Source organism: Aspergillus viridinutans, assembly GCF_018404265.1.
Source record: "Aspergillus viridinutans IFM 47045 DNA, scaffold_12, whole genome shotgun sequence".
Taxonomy (NCBI): domain Eukaryota; kingdom Fungi; phylum Ascomycota; class Eurotiomycetes; order Eurotiales; family Aspergillaceae; genus Aspergillus; species Aspergillus viridinutans.
The window spans coordinates 591,999-609,961 of NW_025091228.1; the positions used below are offsets into that span (position 1 = coordinate 591,999).

At 49.4% G+C, this 17,963-nt stretch overlaps 5 protein-coding genes across 5 annotated transcripts; 4 read left to right on the forward strand and 1 right to left on the reverse strand.

Moving 5' to 3' along the window:
- Window positions 1–353: 353 nt before the first annotated feature.
- Window positions 354–2,868, forward strand: Aspvir_002618 (putative telomere silencing protein Zds1; the record flags this gene model as incomplete). The annotated part of the gene is made up of 2 exons (XM_043274216.1): window positions 354–2,597; window positions 2,662–2,868. 2 exons carry the CDS (start codon window positions 354–356, stop codon window positions 2,866–2,868), a joined length of 2,451 nt encoding a protein of 816 aa, XP_043130151.1.
- Window positions 2,869–3,746: 878 nt separating this feature from the next.
- Aspvir_002619 (SNARE domain- containing protein) lies at window positions 3,747–4,205 on the forward strand (the record flags this gene model as incomplete). The annotated part of the gene is made up of 3 exons (XM_043274217.1): window positions 3,747–3,772; window positions 3,878–3,986; window positions 4,047–4,205. The coding sequence occupies 3 exons, from the start codon at window positions 3,747–3,749 to the stop codon at window positions 4,203–4,205; spliced, it is 294 nt and encodes a 97-aa protein (XP_043130152.1).
- A 4,958-nt stretch (window positions 4,206–9,163) lies between these two features.
- Aspvir_002620 (arrestin family protein) lies at window positions 9,164–11,200 on the forward strand (the record flags this gene model as incomplete). The annotated part of the gene is made up of 5 exons (XM_043274218.1): window positions 9,164–9,222; window positions 9,280–9,423; window positions 9,493–9,811; window positions 9,865–10,293; window positions 10,346–11,200. The coding sequence occupies 5 exons, from the start codon at window positions 9,164–9,166 to the stop codon at window positions 11,198–11,200; spliced, it is 1,806 nt and encodes a 601-aa protein (XP_043130153.1).
- Window positions 11,201–15,135: 3,935 nt separating this feature from the next.
- Aspvir_002621 (PH domain protein) lies at window positions 15,136–16,899 on the forward strand (the record flags this gene model as incomplete). The annotated part of the gene is made up of 4 exons (XM_043274219.1): window positions 15,136–15,267; window positions 15,323–15,448; window positions 15,507–15,599; window positions 15,655–16,899. The coding sequence occupies 4 exons, from the start codon at window positions 15,136–15,138 to the stop codon at window positions 16,897–16,899; spliced, it is 1,596 nt and encodes a 531-aa protein (XP_043130154.1).
- Window positions 16,900–17,036: 137 nt separating this feature from the next.
- Aspvir_002622 (GNAT family N-acetyltransferase) lies at window positions 17,037–17,934 on the reverse strand (the record flags this gene model as incomplete). Its single annotated transcript, XM_043274220.1, has 2 exons — window positions 17,037–17,362; window positions 17,487–17,934. 2 exons carry the CDS (start codon window positions 17,932–17,934, stop codon window positions 17,037–17,039), a joined length of 774 nt encoding a protein of 257 aa, XP_043130155.1.
- Window positions 17,935–17,963: the final 29 nt, after the last annotated feature.

The following is a 17,963-nucleotide window of genomic DNA, read 5'->3' on the forward strand; positions in this document are numbered from 1 at the left end:
GGGCTCCCGAATTATTTGGCTCTCATGCAGGTGTGTTTGCTCTAAAAGTCATTCCATTAATCCCTCTTACCTGTTCGAACTTGCTTTTTTTGCTTTCCCCTTCCCCTTGGTCGGACCCAGCCTTTCCCCAACCTCCAAACCGTGGAGCCCTCTTCCAGTGGACTGTCCGCATTCTACTTGATTAAGACTTTATTGGGGAAAAAAGAAAACTCTCTGACTGGTATGTTCGTTTGATCACTTAGGCTTCACCGAGCCCCTCTGAGGCTGGCGGAGGATACGGGACGCGGAGAGGCCATGTGCCTCAGTTATCTATTAGCGACCCGAGTCATCATGTCACGGAAGCCATTGGGCATATGTACGAAGACGATTACGACAGACGGGAGTCCAAACGTCTCAGCTTTCTCACTTCCCCACTCAGCGAATCAATCTCCATAATCCCTCCCAACCTCGCCGGATCCGAAGACCCCGCCTCACCGCAGTCGCTGCAAGTACAAAATCACTCGAACGCCGTGGATAATCGCCAGACGAATGGACACTCACGGCCGCCAGTGGTTCCTTCCAAGTCCTTCGATCGGGACACCAGCAGCTCGACATCTCCCGGTTCGACGGACACGGCTACCACCTCCTTCCCTCTAAACGATATCGACTACGAATCTGATCCCGCTGCCGTGGCCCAGGAACTCAGTAATCTAGCTGCTATCCGGCGGATGTCCATGGACGTGACAGCAACAGGAGATCCCGACCTTCCAAGTTTCTCCGTACCGTCAATAGCTCCATCTCCTTCCGCCGACGAAAATGACGCATCTCGTTTATTCTGGGTTCCAGCTCGGTTGCATCCGGAGCTGGCTCCCAAGGAGTTCAAATCCTTCCTCGAAAGTAAGGCGGAACAGATCAGACGAAAATCGGGTGAATTCTCCCCATCGGGCTTCGAACATGAGGGAGCGGGCGGGTCGCTTCGCCGGAAGAAGTCCATGTTGTCCAGACAGATTGACACATCCCAGGGTTACACGGATGGGGCGGAGCGTCTCGAGCGCAAACGATCGCAGTCGAAAAAGAAGTCTCTGAGCCCGAATCTGCTTCAACTTGAATCGTTAGTCGACGACCCCAAGCAGCAAACCCCGAGCGCGGCGTCCTTTTTGGACGGAGTTCAGAAACTCACAATATCCCCGGAGGAGGATGTCCCAATCCTCCCTCCCGCACCCCCAGGGCACAGTCTCCGCCGCTCTACGCGAACCCAGTACAGGAAAGCCGGTAGTTTGAGGAAAGGCGAAAAGGTTCCCTACTCAAAGCGGACTGGTAAAGCATCCGACACTATCGACGGAGTCCCTTCAATCACTACTTCATCTGCGGACGACCCCTCCCCAGGTCTCACGCGAGTGGCCACCGATCCAACGCCTAGCACAAGGCGCGCGCAGGTTGAGCAGCAGTACACGCCCCAGACCGCTGTCAACTCTTCTACACAGTTTGAGCATGGCGGGGCGAACGGCTGGTCGGAAACGAATCCTGGAGACAGGGCGAATGCGTCTCCCCAGACACGCCATCAGTGGCACTCTCGCATCAGCTCCAATGGCCGCTCAACCTTGCATATCCCACCCACGGAACAAAGGGTGCCGGAAATTGTCGAGACGCCCCCGGTTGAGTCTCCGACAACTCCCACGACACCCACGTACCACCACAGTTACAGTTCGGGGCGGGAGGCATCGCAAGATGCGCCGCCGACGCTGCCTTCAAAAGACTCATCCCTTCGAGATTCGAATACAACCAAACGATCCGGAGCCGCGCGGCAGTCGGGGAAGGAGAGCTCGAAAACTCTCAATGACTTTGCGAATAACCCACAACCACTCCCGGGAAATACAACACGAACGGACAACCTCTCCTTCATTCCTACAATATCGGAAGACCGAAAGCCAGAACCCAAAAAGTCTAAAGACAAGAAAGACTCGGAGGGTGGTCGCAAGTCGAGTTGGCACTGGTTGCTGGGCTCGGAGGAGAAAGAGAAGGATAAGGACAAGGAAAAGAAAAAAGACAAAGACAGCGATTCGAAGAAAAGCAAATCGAAGTCGGTAGATAAGGTCCACGAACCTGCGCACCTTGCCTCATCCAACGATATCAGTCCGCGCGGGCGCGAAAGTATCACCGTGGATCGGCTCGACCCTAAACTGGAGGAGGAGCGTCGGAAAGACCACGTCCGGCGCACATCGGGGGAGTCCAAGAAGGACAAGGAATCCGGCCTGTTTTCATCGATTTTCGGCGGCGGAAGGAAGAAGAACAGTGGAGATGGTCATCACAAGAAGAGCTCGTCGCGGACATTGTCCCCTGACCCGCCCGTGCGCGAGCTACGGCCGGATGTCGATTATCCGTGGGCACGATTCTCGATCCTCGAAGAGCGAGCCATCTACCGCATGGCTCATATCAAATTGGCCAATCCTCGGCGAGCGCTCTATTCTCAGGTCCTACTCAGCAACTTTATGTACTCTTACTTGGCCAAGGTTCAGCAGATGCATCCTCACATGATGATGGCGTCGTCAGCATCGCAAAAACAGCAACCTTCAAGGGATCAGAACGACGAGTATTCACAGTACCAGAGATATCAAGAAGTAAGTAGACTTTGGGATTTGCATGTGGTGTTGGGTGAATTTGTTCTAACCCAGAAAATTAAAGACTCAGCAGGAACAGTACAGCGATACTTCCTACGATGATCCTCAGATGTACGAGTACGGGGACGACCAGCGCGATAATTACCGGCCACATTCAAGGGGTAGTAAGTATGAAAACGGGAATGTATATGGTCCTGGGCATCATCAATATGGGCATTCAACGTTTGGCGATGACGTCCAGCTGGATGACGACGATGACGATATGTGGTGAACAAGGAACAGAAGTATTGCGACTTTTACTACTGTTTGTTCTTCTGCAGCGCACGAATACCCCTGCTTTTGTCGACTTTGATCCTTCTTAGACTTGTATACTGAAGCCTTCACCTTTCCCTTTTGTCTTGGTCTCCTTCCATCAATTTGTCCCTGCCTGTCTTTTCTGCTGCGCGAAGAGCGCAGGATCTCCTTATTTGACCCGGGAGAGTGACAGTTGTTACCTACTATTGACCTGTCCTCAGGGATTCCATTACCCGTCGTCTGGTTTCCTTTCTATGGCGCGTTTCATCTCTGACACCCTGGCGGCATCGCACTTGAAGTGCCTTATTGTCATGTTCTGTGCTCTGGTATCTAAGTGCCTCGCACTCTTGCACACATTGATTTGATATATTAGCATAGCGATTGGGGTTTTCCGTGTCTCGATCTGGGTTCACTTTCAACTTCTTGCCTGTCTTGTTATACAACTTTGTACGTTGAATTGCAACGGATGGACTCCAGCCGACTTTCTCGCAACCTGTGTCTGCAGAGCTGAATGATGAACGTATCAAGCTTGTAGATCAGACTGTACTATAGCACATTTTACAAAGCGAACGTAGGACAAGCCGTAGGACATTTTGCATGTAAATAACCAGGCGAACTCTATAKGACTGCCTATTGTGCATCACGTGACCATAGCCTCTCCGTGTCTCCACGTCATTGCCATGGGGTTGCCTCTGGGGGAATTCTGGTGTTCATATCAACTTCTCTTGCTATATCATCTCTCACACTCATCATACTCGGGCCTGGTTACGGTTATCTCATCATCCACTTAAGAAACCGCGGCCATCGAATTTGCACGTCAGAAGAACAGCCAACGTCCATCACCCGACCAACAAAATGGGAGACGCTTACGAACGTGAACAGTACGATGCCCTTCCCCTTATGCTTGCTAATCGCCTTTTATCAAGATGCAGAGCCTCGGACTTGCATGTGCAACTAGGAACCAGCTAACAGACCGGCTCATGTAGACAAAACAATGCCCTCCTCAACTCCCTATCTAGCAAAGTCTCGGCCCTGAAGTCCGTCACCATCGATATCTACGATAATGCCCGGGACCACGAAACGCTGGATCATTCTGTTCGTTCTGACCTGCTTTTAACTCCTTATAATCGGTAGTGGGACTAACGGCGCCAACAGAGCCAGGTCTTCTCCTCTCTATCGACGAACCTCAAAGGCAGCGCGAGCCGCTTGACCCGCATGGCGAAACAGGGGGATACCGTTGCGATTATGAAAGTCGCGGGGATCGTGATTGGCGCGGGGATTGCGCTGTGGTTGTTGTTAGGATGGATTTTTTGAGCGGCTGTCGCGGAGAGTACAGTGTCGAGGGTGCCGTGGTCTTGCGGGTTCAAGATTGGTTGGCATTAATGACATGGTGTTTTCACATGCTGTTGGATGGATTGATGCATTTCAGCGTGTTTCTCGGAAGGGCTGTGTATATGGGCTGGTTTGTGTCTGACTCTGTGTATAAGGGTTGCCGTGCTCGATGTTTCAGCGTTGCTCATCACTGTGCCTGTTGATTGAGGCGAGTTTATATCTGAAGATCTTATTATCTAATACTTTGGCTTGGTGATCCAGGCAATAGTCAATAATGAATTTGGCAATGCTGTGCCTCATCCGACATTAGCGCTTCTGGCCTGATGCACTCCTGTATCATAGCTGCAGTTATCTATCATGCGGATCAGATCCTTTGCTTGATAATATTTGCTGGCACAGAGTCAATCAGAGGTCCGAGGATTCTCAGCTGATAACTGCACTCGTCCACACGATGAATTATTCCTGCTTGTATGCAAGCCAGAATACATATCTACCACATCTCGCGTTGCAGCAAGCCCGTGACAAGCCTGGTGTCGCGCACGGATATACAGCCCAGAATGATGTCCTTGTTCGAATTCCAGCCTCGAGGTTTTTACCGAAGTATAGTCGCAAAGGTCAAAAGATAATCATCGAAAGCAAAATCAGGCAATGAATATGGACTAGCCATCTACGGATATGGAATCAGCCTTGCGCTGCGCTCAGCAGTCTGTACTGCAAGTCTCGCTACTGGCGGCTGATAGGGAAGTCGTCTCAGGTTCTCAGCTGTTCTCGTTCCATGCAGACATGCTCATGTAGCGTATCAGACATACCCCGTGAGAGGCCACTACGTAGTTAAATAATCTTTGCATTATTAGTACTGCATATCATTGGCGCAAGTAAGAGGTAGGGAGCTGTCGGGGAGTAAGGAATGATCTACTCCGTATCTACTGTGGGACTATGAGATGTGAGTGGTGAGAAGAATTTTCCGATAAAGGAATTTGAGTTCTTGGACAGGGTGCAGATATAATATTCAGAGGCGGAAGACGGTCTGGCCATGTGCAACTTGAGAACCTTGTCATTGGTTCGCATGTCAAATTTCGTTGTATGATACCTTAGTCTACCTACTGCTAGGCGAGAAAAGTCCGCAAGAATCATTATCCCTCTTTAGACGCCGGTGTATTTTAGATGGATTTGGTGGATACCGTAGATAGATATCAGGTGCGAAGAAGGCTGCCAGCCTGCCAGGCTGGATACCCGTCCTTAGTCTCCCGTAGGATCAAGTTCCAACTTCCAATCCCTGTGGATCTGACGGAAAAGTCCGCCGTTTCGTAGGATGATGAATGATAGGGGAAATATGGCGAGCTACTAGATAACAGAATTTCTCAGTGCTCACTATGACTTGCAAGGTTAAGTGCAGAAGGATGAGCTCTGTCTTAGCCTCTTAGATATTCTGGCTAAGTCTAGTTAGTACCTCCGTAGAGTGGATGTCGATCGAGTCCGTGCTCGCGTTCTGGATCCAAAAGTCTATGCCAGCGGTGATTCCTGAATCCTGGGCTATGATAAGGGTTACGAGGAAGACAAGCTAGAAGCGGGTTTTGCTTTCTCTCGGAAAATAAAAAAAGGAATGCGTTGTCAGTGGAGTCCGAGGATTCTGGTCGAGTTCCTTGATTCCGTTTAACCGGGTTGGATTCGGCATGCCGAGTCCATGTCTCTCTTCTCGGTGTACCGTGCTCCGTGTCTCGTCCTAAGAAGAATTTTTAAATAATGTCATCTTTGATACCCCAATAAGATGCTCTTGATGTTTTGAAATACAGCGCATCCTTCCTTGCATCGCTTGAGGTGACGGCACGTGGAGATGTCCGAGGTTAAATGGGTTTACTGCTACAGAGCTATGAAAAAGCTCTGATGGCTGTAGGCTAATGAATACTCCGTAGGTACCATCCATCCATAGGGTTGAGTTTTGGTGGCCTAATTAGTCGAGGACCCTCCCGGTCGATCACAGTATAGGCTCACCGAATCGTGTCCAGAGGTAGGAGCTTTATCTCAACTCTCAAGTCTCGAACTTGAAAGCTTTTCCTAGCAGCTAGACTAGACTACTCTAGATAGAGTGATAGATAGACTGACACGAAATTTTCTTTTCCGGAAGGATTTGAGGACCCGCGGATAGGTGGGTCTGGACTGTTAGCATGCGAAAAAGACAAAGAAAATAAACCGGCTAGATAACGTCAAGCCGTGGGATAATTGAGGTCATTGCTTGCGTCAAGACTCAAGACTCTCATTTTTCTGGACGGGCATCGATGGAGATCTAGGTGCTGTCTGAGTTTTCCTTTGTTCCTGACCAGTGTCACCGTTACGAAGGAGTGCAGGTGACGGAACGAGTCCTTGTACTGTGTAAGACCATCGGATTGGAAGATATCGAATTTGGCGGAAATTCCGCCTATGGGTTTGCCTGTTTTGGTCGATGGCGATCATGACGGGTTGTCCAGGCCCGAGTTATGGATGGGTCCCGCCCGACCTTTGATTGCCGTGGATACTGGACTACTAATGATAGATACTATCGGAGAACGTGCGATTTTCCCCGATCACATGTCATCCAGGCCGATTGCTATGAAGCTGGTTCATGTTTACGCAAAGCTGCGTTATAGGAGCTTACTGGCAATCGTTTGATGTAAGTTCTATTTCATGTGATAGTCACGATCCTGGAACGCCGTGGCTGGCTACGTGGCTGCTGCAGACAAGAGAGCTTCGGTTCGAGATGTATGCAGCATCTATGCAGGTGCCTGGGGGCTCAAGCACATGCAGGCCGTAGTCAAAGTCCAACATCATATGGCGGAAGTCGCGCCAATATTATCAACGATCTATTGCGAGTATTACCGAACGCAGGGAAACTAGTTTACGATATCCCTGAAGAAAGCTTAATAGCTTGGCGACAGCCGATACGAAGGACCGTAGAAATGACATCATTGTTGGTTGCCAACTGTTGTACTGTTGTATCTGTGTTTATATATCCGAAATTTCGAATATTCTTCGACGCCGCTGTTTTTGATGCTGATATAAGAATTCAAAACTGTACCAGAAGAACCTATAGACACATATCTTGACTCACAAGGTGGTAGATCCTTGGTGGAGTATTCCTCGGAAACTAATGCCAAATGTGTGATGTACGCATTCTCGCTCCACTTTCTCCGATTCTGGCTGGCTAGCAAAGCTCGTGGCTTGAGCTGTTGCTCTGGGTTGCTATTGCCACCTTACTTTCTTTTAAACTTATGTTAGGTTGGAAGTCTCCTTTCCACAGTGTTCGTGAGAGATGTCAGTTTTTAAACCAATACATGACAGCCGCAGAATGCTATAGGCAGTAGTAGACCTGCGAAACCCCCGCTCTGAATTGCGTAGAAAATCATTTACCCTACATTCGACACGAGCGGCACATGGGAAAATACAAATAAAATATCATATCATCAGCATAAGGATTATAAGAGTTGAAAGCGTGAATCTCAGGCATAGTAGCTGAAATAAAGATATGCGGTGTAACCTGCAGTCTGTGGGTATCATCAGAGGGATCATGCCAGCACATTAGCACATGTTGACATACAAGACACAATGAGCAATAGCAGTAAGCATTGCTTGGATCACAGGTAGTCGTACAATATCTTGCGGCTATCATGCACAAGGTCGATCCCGAGGTTATATCCCTCGACATTTGTCAGTACGACAGAATCAACTCGAGTATTGAGTGATCACTTCGTACCTTGTGAAGACGCGGATAATCAGCAGAAGGAGATTCTAGAAAATCATCAGACACCAATCAATCACTGCATATGCCACCTATCAAGCTCCATCCTGTGATTATGCCACCCGATAACCGGACCACCCGAGTAGCCTAAGCCCTTTGGAGGTAAACCTGGCGATCCATGGTGTTATTCTTCACCTAAGAACAATAATTAAATCAAGTATTATCGCTTTTTCATTTTTAAAATAATAATTGAGAATTAAAATCATAAAATCGTTATTCCTGCGCAATCTATCATCCCGATCATCGACTTCGATGGAATAAATACAAACAGATTTCCATGTCTTCCCACTCCTGCCCTACTATTACTCACTTCTCTCATATTTCAATTCCAGCAACTTTACCGAGCACCAACACCCTTGGACTGATAGGATTCTTGATTCGGTGGTGAATCTGGTATGTTTCTGACGTAACATATCCCATCTTACTGTTTTCCGTCATCATCATCAGCATTGAATGTCATAGTAGCTTCATTGTTTTCTTTTGATTCTATTGTTGTCAGCTGATTCTGCAATTCTCTCCCTTTCAATCTGTCCAGATGGATTCTCATCCTCCTTCATCTCCTTCCTTTAAACCCTTTAACCCTGTCACTTAGGATTTATCCATTGACTATTGCATCTCTTATCGCATCTAGGCATCATTTCATCTCTCTTGTCTCATCTATCAATAGCTAGCTCTATTGTTCGTCATCAGATTAGTCAGACCAGCCGAGTTGAACTATCGCATCATCTCCGGTTCTCCTAACGGAGTACTTTACAAAGGGAAAAGGACCCGCTTCGCCACTCTTCCCGTCCAATTTTCCCAGTTCCCAAAAGGAACTCCTAAAAGTTCCTCTACCGGCCAGACGGTGACGGAAACGGCTGTTCTCTGCCCCCACCTCACGACCAAGCAATAATCCGTAGGTGGGACCCGTTTGTCGCCCTGCAAAATAATCTGGTCAGTGACCAACCAGTCGATCATTGGCACACTCTATCTCTTGCGCCATATCTCTGTGTCATTATTTCTTTCCCCTCTAGACTATATTTTTTTCTTATCTCCCTTCTTTGGAATACGGTTCTATTTTATCTGCGAGTGTTTCCTTCAAACGCTGCATATCGCGTCCTAGCGATTTTACTACATTTTCGTCCGATCTTCTGGCAGCTGCATATTCGCAGCCGTTAGTTGCATCGTCATGGCTCTCAGCTTCTTCGGTGGAGGAGGTGCGAGTCACCTCAAATATTTTGATATCCGGTAAGTCATTGCAGTCTCCTATCTCATTCGCACAATCGGGCTAACTCTTCGCAATAGGCTGGATGAAGATTATATTGTATTTAGAGGAGGAGAGCAAGAGGCAGCCAGTGCGCAATTGAGTGGAAAGCTTCTGCTCTGTTTGTCGGAGCCACTGTCCGCCAAGCACGTCAGACTGAACCTCACTGGTATCTCTCGAGTATGGTAGGTTGCCAGTTGCTGTACTTCTCTTCATGTGACAAGCAACAAAGTGCTGACGAACGTGCTTTGCAGTTGGCACCTCCCGTCAAGCTCGGCCAGCGGTGGCAGGAAATCATGGAGGGAAAAGGTGTTTTATGAAAAGTCTTGGTCATTCAGAGACGCGGGCAAAAGCAAGACTGAGATTCTCGCTGCGGGCAACTATGAGTTCCCATTCCATGTGATTCTCGAAGGCTCCATGCCAGAGAGTGTCGAGGGTCTCAGCGATACCTACGTGACCTACAGATTCAAGGCAGAAATCGGTCGCAAGTATGCCAAGGATATTGTTATCAGGAAACCACTGCGTATTATTCGTACGCTGGACTCCAGTGCACTTGAACTCTCTCATGCTATGGTGGGTTGACTCCGGTATTGAACTCATGGCTACAACTGCTAATGTTGGTGCAGTCCGTGGAGAACATTTGGCCAAACAAAATCGAGTATTCAATCAGCACCCCGACCAAGGCCGTTATTTTCGGGACGAGCATACGGGTGGACTTCAAACTGATTCCTCTCCTCAAAGGACTCAAGATCGGACAGATCGTCTCCCAGCTAATCGAAAGTCATGACCTTACACTTAATCCTGAAGACCCCGACTCTGTCCGCAACACATACAAAAACACAAGGACGATTGTCAATGATGAACATGAGTTGGATGAGGAAAACACTCTGGAGATCATTGACGAGGCAGCAGAGGGATACCAATTTTCTCGCTTTCTTGACCTACCAAAGACGTTAACACGCTGTCTGCAAGATACCGACACACGAGGTATCAAAATCAGACACAAATTGAAGTTCCGTGTCCAATTACTGAATCCAGACGGTCACATTAGCGAGGTATGTAATCCAATTTCTAGGAATCTGTATCAAGGGATGCTGACGTTCACAGCTACGGGCTACCCTCCCCGTTTCCATTTTCATATCGCCAAACCTGGCAATTGACGACAACAACAACCTCGTCGACCAGACACCACAATCCGCTCAACGGGCAGTCAACGACCTCGCACAACAAGCACCCCCGTTGTATGGCGAGCATCAGTTCGATCAATTATATAGCGAGGTCGACCCTAGCGGCTACCGGACGCCGGGACCGGGCAGCGGACCGGGAACTCCGTTTGGTACTCTCAGCCGGAATTTGTCTGCCGAGAATCTTGCATCGATGAATGCCTTGACCACCACCGACATCTCTGCTTCTGCCTTACATAGTCGACTGTCCAACTTGCATGCCAGCAGGTTCGGCAACCCGTCGCCGTCTGATACTGATGGCCATACCGACGCCGAACAGCGTCGTCTGGGAGTCTCAGTCGACTACTTTGGCGCATCTTCTGGCTCCAATTCGCACAGCCCCGCGAGTCCCGAACTTTCCCGCAGACCTTCCGACGAGGGCTATCACGACCATGACCACATTCCGTCTGGAATGGCTACACCGTTTCACCCGCAGTTCGCTGAAGTTGAAAGCCTCAGCCGGGTCCCAAGCTATTCGACCGCGGTCAGGTCTACTGTGGGACCATGCGACAGTGACCTGCCAGATTATCAGGCTGTTGTTGCCGAGGATACCGCCATGCCTACCCTCCAGTCCCCCCAACAAGCCCACATTCGGAGCGCCGGCCGTGGAGCCTCGACGGGAAACACCGGCATCGATGTACATCACTTACGTTCCGGCCTCTTCAACTCTCGGACGTCAGCTCATCATGACGAAGACGATCGCAGACTGCGTCTTGTTCAAGCTCGCGCTCGAGTTTAAACCACAGCTAATGACGGATCAATTTCTCCCTTTATCCATGAAGATAATCTCCCATCACGAAACATCAGTACACAAATCGCAAAAAAAGGAAACGACTCACTCTAGGTGACTAATCATCTCTATGAGTTATGAGGATAATGTTGGCGCTGGACGTCGAAAAGCATGGCATATCACATATTTGATTCTACTTAAGAGGAGGACAGGCGCCTCCATGAGTTTTCTCGTGCATTATCATGTACGCATTTCGCATCATGTCACCTTTCTTATCACATATTTTAGACCGGGGCGGAGTTTTCTTTTTGATTTACGAGGCGTTGTTCGGTCAAGGGTATCATAGAAGGATTCGGGTGTCAACCAAGGACTGGACCTATGGTTTTATTTCAGTAATGAAATATTATGAAGGAGTTGGTTGCACATAGCATGAATCATGTACATCATTTATACTGTGTACACCTTGTTAATACCAGTCGGCATTTACAAATGCAAAGGATCATAGCATAGCACATCTTGACCAAGGTCTTGAATGCAAGAATTCGAAGTTTCTAGACAACAGGTATGCTCCAAACTATACACTACCTTATGTGGGGAGACCACCTGAGTATGGTATCACCTATCTCACCGGTGTACGTATCTTGGAAAAACCATCGAGAAATCAGTCGCAATACCATGGCATGGGCAGATAATACTACAATTTGGTAGCATGTCCCTAAGATCTGAGACATCAGATTAAAACTTCTTCCCCTTGAACTTTTTTACGCCTCTCTCATCCAACGACCTACTCATCTCATCGCAACACCAGCAAGGGACCCCCTACCGGCCTCCACGGCCAAATGTCATTATAATTGCAACAATTATCAGTCTCATCACCCATTCTACCTGAAAAGGTCATCAGAGCTGCCTATTAGATTGCTGTGTATTATAAAAGCTCTCTAAATTAAACTAGATTACCTGACCTCGACACCCACCTTAACTATATAACCACGCACTACCCTGACCCCCTGCCGCAAGGAAACTACCTCAGCCGACAGAGGATGGACTAGGGCCACTTCAGAGCTGGTTGAGCTATGTTACCCTGAGGCCTGGTTGCATTCCCCATGAACCTTCCAAGCGGCAGTAAGGCATTTCCTTGCGAAGATGAACAAGCTTACGGCTGTTGAGCCTGAATCTACGGCAGAACCTGAGGCAACAGAGCCTGAGAAGTTTTTTTCGCACTTGTTTGAAATATTGGGAAGAACTGGGAGAAGAGTAAGAGAGGGAAGGTATTGGGTATTGAGTATTAGAGGGGAGGGGGTCTTGATATTAGACTTGACTTATTAATACTGTAGTACTATACTTATTGTAGCCGACTGCCTTTATTGTTTTGTTCCTTGTCGTAGGGACACGGGGAGAATCAGGAACCCATATAGGAGGTAAGTTCACAAGGAAAGAAGCGAAGCTATCGGCACAAAGCAATGTAAGACTCAACATGAGAATAAAAGGCAATCACAATTCTACATCTCATCGTCTAGCTCTAGCCTTTGTGTTCAGAGAATGGTTGCATAAGATGAGATGCCTTTCGAAGCTTGAGACACACACCGCGCTTATCTTGGTTCTGTCTAATCACTACCGTAATCACTTTGGGAAAGACGCCCGGAGCACTGGCAGATAAGGTGAACCGCGATGATGCTCAGGTTGGTATGGTAACTTGTTGAGGTCCGATGCTAAGTACCGGCCAGTCAATATCCCAGATACAACTCAACTCAGGGTTAGACGTGAGGATGCACTTACGGGCCACGAACATGTTGCTGAAAGACTCTCAATGGAGCAGGGCTGGGCACATGACAACGTACTTGTCTCGGGAACAGGAAAGATGTGATGGTTAGCTAGGTCATATCGTTGGTCCTAAGTCCTTGGTGCTGGAGCAGGTAGAGTGGCAGCTTACCGTAGGGCTAGAAGCAAAGACAGGGCTGAATCATGCCATGCAAAGAGAATGACACTTCCCGAAGGAACTTCGCTCGCTATTAAGCGGACCATGAAGGAATTTGGATTTCAAAAATTGCGACACTCCTCGAAAGGAACGCCGACACACACAACATGGCCTTGTCCTACTCCAAGTCCCAGCATATAGCTGGGCTTTAGACACGCCCTGCACTACCAGAGAAAAGAAAAGAAACAAAAGCGAGTTGAGGGGGAAAGATTTGTTTTTATGCGTCGTGTGCCGAGCGTGGGTTGGCAACTTCCCTTTGGAGAGGCTGTTCTGGAGGAAGGAGCAGAACTACCTCTGTAAAGTAGGTGCCATGTCTAACCCTAGCGACAGCCCTGAAGGTATAGTACGGTCTCCTGCTGTTCCTTGTCGCAAAAAAATCAATGGGACACTGATTTCGCGGAATAGTATATGCTAGGAAACATATCAGTAGTAGTGGTAGTAATACTAAGATAGGTAGGTGTGTTTGCTTCACTGTCGGCGGAAAGCAAAGGAGGATTAAAAAATAATTCCGAGGGCAAATAGTGCACAATCGGATTCGAACCCAGGGCACGTTGCCCAAAAAGAAAAAGTCAGAGTGTGGGTCAAATGCTATAACCAAGCCACTTGACCACAAGGCCATGTTTGTGTACAAGCTTTCCAGGTCTATGATCTATATCTCACCTTTCGTAGACGTTAACCAACTGAGAACTGATTGATGGCTGGTTAGCTACAGGCGCTCATTCCTACTGACGATCAATTACTTGGTCAAGTCTCGATACGCCGGACGGGGCAAAAGGTGATCGCTGATCAAAAGACTGGGAAAAAAGTTAAAAAAAAAAAAAAAAAAAGGTCTCTCCGCACTCAAGCAGCAAGTCGAGAGGCGTTTATTCTTAATCTCAATGGACCATCAACAGTTCTGCATCTCATCGTCTGGCTCTAGACTTTGTGTTCAGAGGATGGTTACATAAGATGAGATGCCTTTCGAAGCTTGAGACACACACCGCGCTTGTCCTTGGTTCTGTCTAATCACTACCGTGATCACTTTCATCATCATAGTAGTCGCCGTACTGCCCTACAAACGCAGCATTGACCCCATCGGGGCCTGTAACACATGGCACCACTTAACTCACTGCTTTTTAGAAATATGATCAGAGTATTCTGGTTAATAACCTTCCCACAGGAGACAATTTATTAGGTATAGGTTTTAGTGGCTACATGATTTATCTGTAGCAAGGATAGTAAGTTCCTTTATTTTGAAGGTAATAAAGTTGCGGGGTGGAAAAGGCCACGCAGAATCGTGGTCTTTCTATTGTCACCCACTCCGTAGTTTGTATAGTAATCGGTAGGCAAGGAAGAGTACAATATCAGGCAAATGGCTCGGTTCCGATAGAAAAAGCTTAACGGACCCATGTTCTGCAGTCAGACAGACTAAAACAAGGGTTTTGTCTGAGATCTCAAGTGTTTGGGCGAACTGAGGTTGGCAAATGGCCAACTGAGGGGTTGCACAACGCAAATCAAGAAAGCAGTGACCTCATTGCTCTCGATCCGGTGAACAAGCTCCCTTTTAAATGCTGGCAATCCCAACTACCCTGCTTCCTATCTGTCAACCAAGCCAGAACGTATAGCCTCTTTCACTTATACTCTGCGAGAGAAGAGAGATTTCGATCTTTCCATTTTGTACATGGTAAGTGTCCATCTAGCCATTCGGTCTAGCTGTCTAGCATCTAGCTATTGACCGCTCCGACCCACCCCCTCCGCTTTGATTATTGACCCCTCCAACTAACTATCTATAGTTACGTATGCGCAGTAGACTACGGGGCAGTAGCACGTACTACCGCAATAGCTGAGCCTAGTCCAAGCCAGCGCTTCCGCCCTCCACGATCTCCCGCAATTGCATCTTTTTTTCCTTCTTCCCGGTATTTCTGAATCAAGTCAATCGGCTTCTGTTTATTTCATCTGCTTCAAATCTAGCGCTTTTTATTCAGTCAGAATGTCGGCTGCAACCAGTCCCGTGGAGCAGAGACTCCCTCACCGTTCGTCGACGATGAGGAGCTCCATCGGTCCGGACCGTCGGGCGTCACTGAGCGATGACGAGGCCGTCCCGGGTTCGGATACCAATGAGGTGTGTCTAGGGTCTACTACTGATGGGTAAATACTGACTATGCTGTGCTGAGTAGACTACGGGCCTTCTCCTCGAGCGTCTCCGTGCTTGGAAACACATGTGTGGCTATTTGGAGGATTATGTGGAAGTCACAGCCAAAGTGCAGAAGTCGCAAGCGAAGGATTATGAGAAAGTTCTGAAGGTGTGAGGTTTTGTCCAAGATGGTACCGAAAGAAAGGGTATTGATACTGCCTGGGTAGACTGTCAGCGATCCCCTTCGGGAGGGGCACCATTTCTCTCAGAGTGCGGGCGGAGTTTCGGCATGGTTTGAAAATATTCGGAGCAATACTCAGGTATTCTTTCCTGGCATGTGTACCTGGTGTTTGCAGCTACTGACGGATTACGTAGGGAATCGTGAATGGGTACCTCGACACGGAAAAGAACCTGAAAGGATCCGTGCTGCCGACCCTTCAGCGTCTCCACAAGGAGATCAAGAACAAGTCCAAGGAGCTGCAGAGCGGCGCAAGTAAGAGCGCGAAGGCCGTTGAAAAAGCACGAGGTGTGACGCAGAAACATATCGAGCTCCTCGCTCAGCAGGTTGCAGCGTTTGACTCAACTGCGGGCAACAGATTCGTCCATGCCCACGACCCATACGTCTTGCGCCGTGGGGTCCATCACCGCTTGAACAAGCAAGTCACCGAAGAGAACAACAACCGTCAGGACATCATTGCCGTGCAGAACAACTTCCAGCAGTTCGAGGCGCATGTTCTGCAAACCATCCAGTCCGCCATCGAGCAGTTCAACGTGTTCGTGGGCGGCCAACTCGACCGCCAACGGAGCATGTGCAACGACATCCTGGGCGCTGCTCAGCGCATTCCTCCGGACTTTGAATGGGTTAATTTCATCACGCGCAACGCCAACGTGTTGGTGGACCCCGACTCACCGCCGCGATCGCTGTCCAACATCTCTTTCCCCAACCAGGATCACCGCGCCACCGTCCCGCTCATCGAGGGCAGCCTGGAGCGCAAGTCCCGGGCCATGCTGAAAGGTTACAGCACGGGCTATTATGTTGTCACACCAGCGCGATACCTGCACGAGTTCAAGGACAATGACGATTTCCGCCACGATCCATCTCCTGAGCTGTCTCTGTACCTACCCGACTGCGTGGTTGGCGGCGTCGACGGTAACAAGTTCACCATCAAAGGCAAGGATGTTTCCGGCGGCAAGGTCGGCAACGCCTTCCACACCACCAGCGAGTTCAACTTCAAAGCGCATACTCCGAGTGACGCGGAGAAATGGTGGAACGTCGTCCGCGACGCAGCCAAGAGTGGCCCGGCGCACTCGCCAGTATCTCCCACTAGCCCTGTAGCAGCTGGGGGTGGTGCCGCTTCGGCTCTTCCTCCTACTACTGCTACTGCAGATGCTGCCGCAGGCGAGGCACAACAAAACCCTCCGGCCTACAAGGAGCAGGAAAGCTTTGCGCCAGCCGCGCCGGAAAAGACCACTGCCGGCGAGGCGGCGACTCCCACCACCCCGGCGGCCGAGACTGGGCTCAACCGCTCGACAAGCTCTGCCACGGGCCACTACCACATGGGACCTGGTGGATCAGCTGTTGCACCTGACGCGTCTGCTTCCGGTGTCGAGAAGTCGTGACCATGCTGAAGCTTCTGATTTACTTTTTTTCGTATATCGCAGAGTATAATATCGATCATGTCTATAGGATGACCATGTACTTAATCAGTATACCTCGAGAATGCCGTACCTGTATCCAGTGTACCTATCCAGTGCGGTTACCCGTCAGAATCGGTAGCCCGAATATCATGCAATCCCCTCTTCTCAATCGCAGCCTCCGACTTATTTCCTGCCACCTCCCAAACCAACACAACAATCGACTTCACCCCTCCGCCCCGATCCAGCGACACAACCGCCCAATCCTCCAACTCATACTCCAGCCGAAACCCATTCTTCTCAAACACCCGCATACTAGCCCTATTATCCGCATACGCCGACCCCTTGATCACCCGCGCATTCATCCGCGGGACCGCCCACTCCTCAACCACCGCCTTGATCACAGCCGTCATGATGCCTTTGCCATGATGCGTAGGCGAGAGATAATCTTCAGTCACCGTCAGCCACCATCATCACCTAAATATTATACATATATGTATTATGCGTAGCCAAAGAAGGAAGGAAGGAAGGAAGGAAGGAAGGAAGGAAGGAAGGAAGGGAGGGAGACGCACCACCAAACCCCCAAACAATCTCCGGACTGCCAACCCCCAACGCGGCATTCCTGCGCACTGCCTCCTCGCGCTCCGGCGAGCCCTTTTTGAACTCGTAGAAGGTGTACCGCGTTAGTCCTACGTTGCCGATGTAGACGTCGCTGTTGTTGGTGACTTCCCGAATGCAGGTGAATGGCAGCCCGTCGACGAAGCGGTGGGTTTGCGCTGCGTGCAGCAGGGCGGTGGCTTGTTCGTGCGATGTCTGCAGCCATGCCGTGGCGTGTTCGGGGAGGTATGGGACGGGGGTGGATTCGAGATAGGGGTAGATCTGGGGGTTGTTGAGGAGGGAGAGGAGGGCGGAGGAGTCGTGGGTGTTGGGTGGGCGCGGCGGGGTGAGGATGATGGATGAATGGGGGGCGGGGAGGGGGATGTAGGGTTCTTTTGTGATGGGGTTGATTAGGATGGGCATGTTGGATAGGAAATTAAGTCTGTGATCGA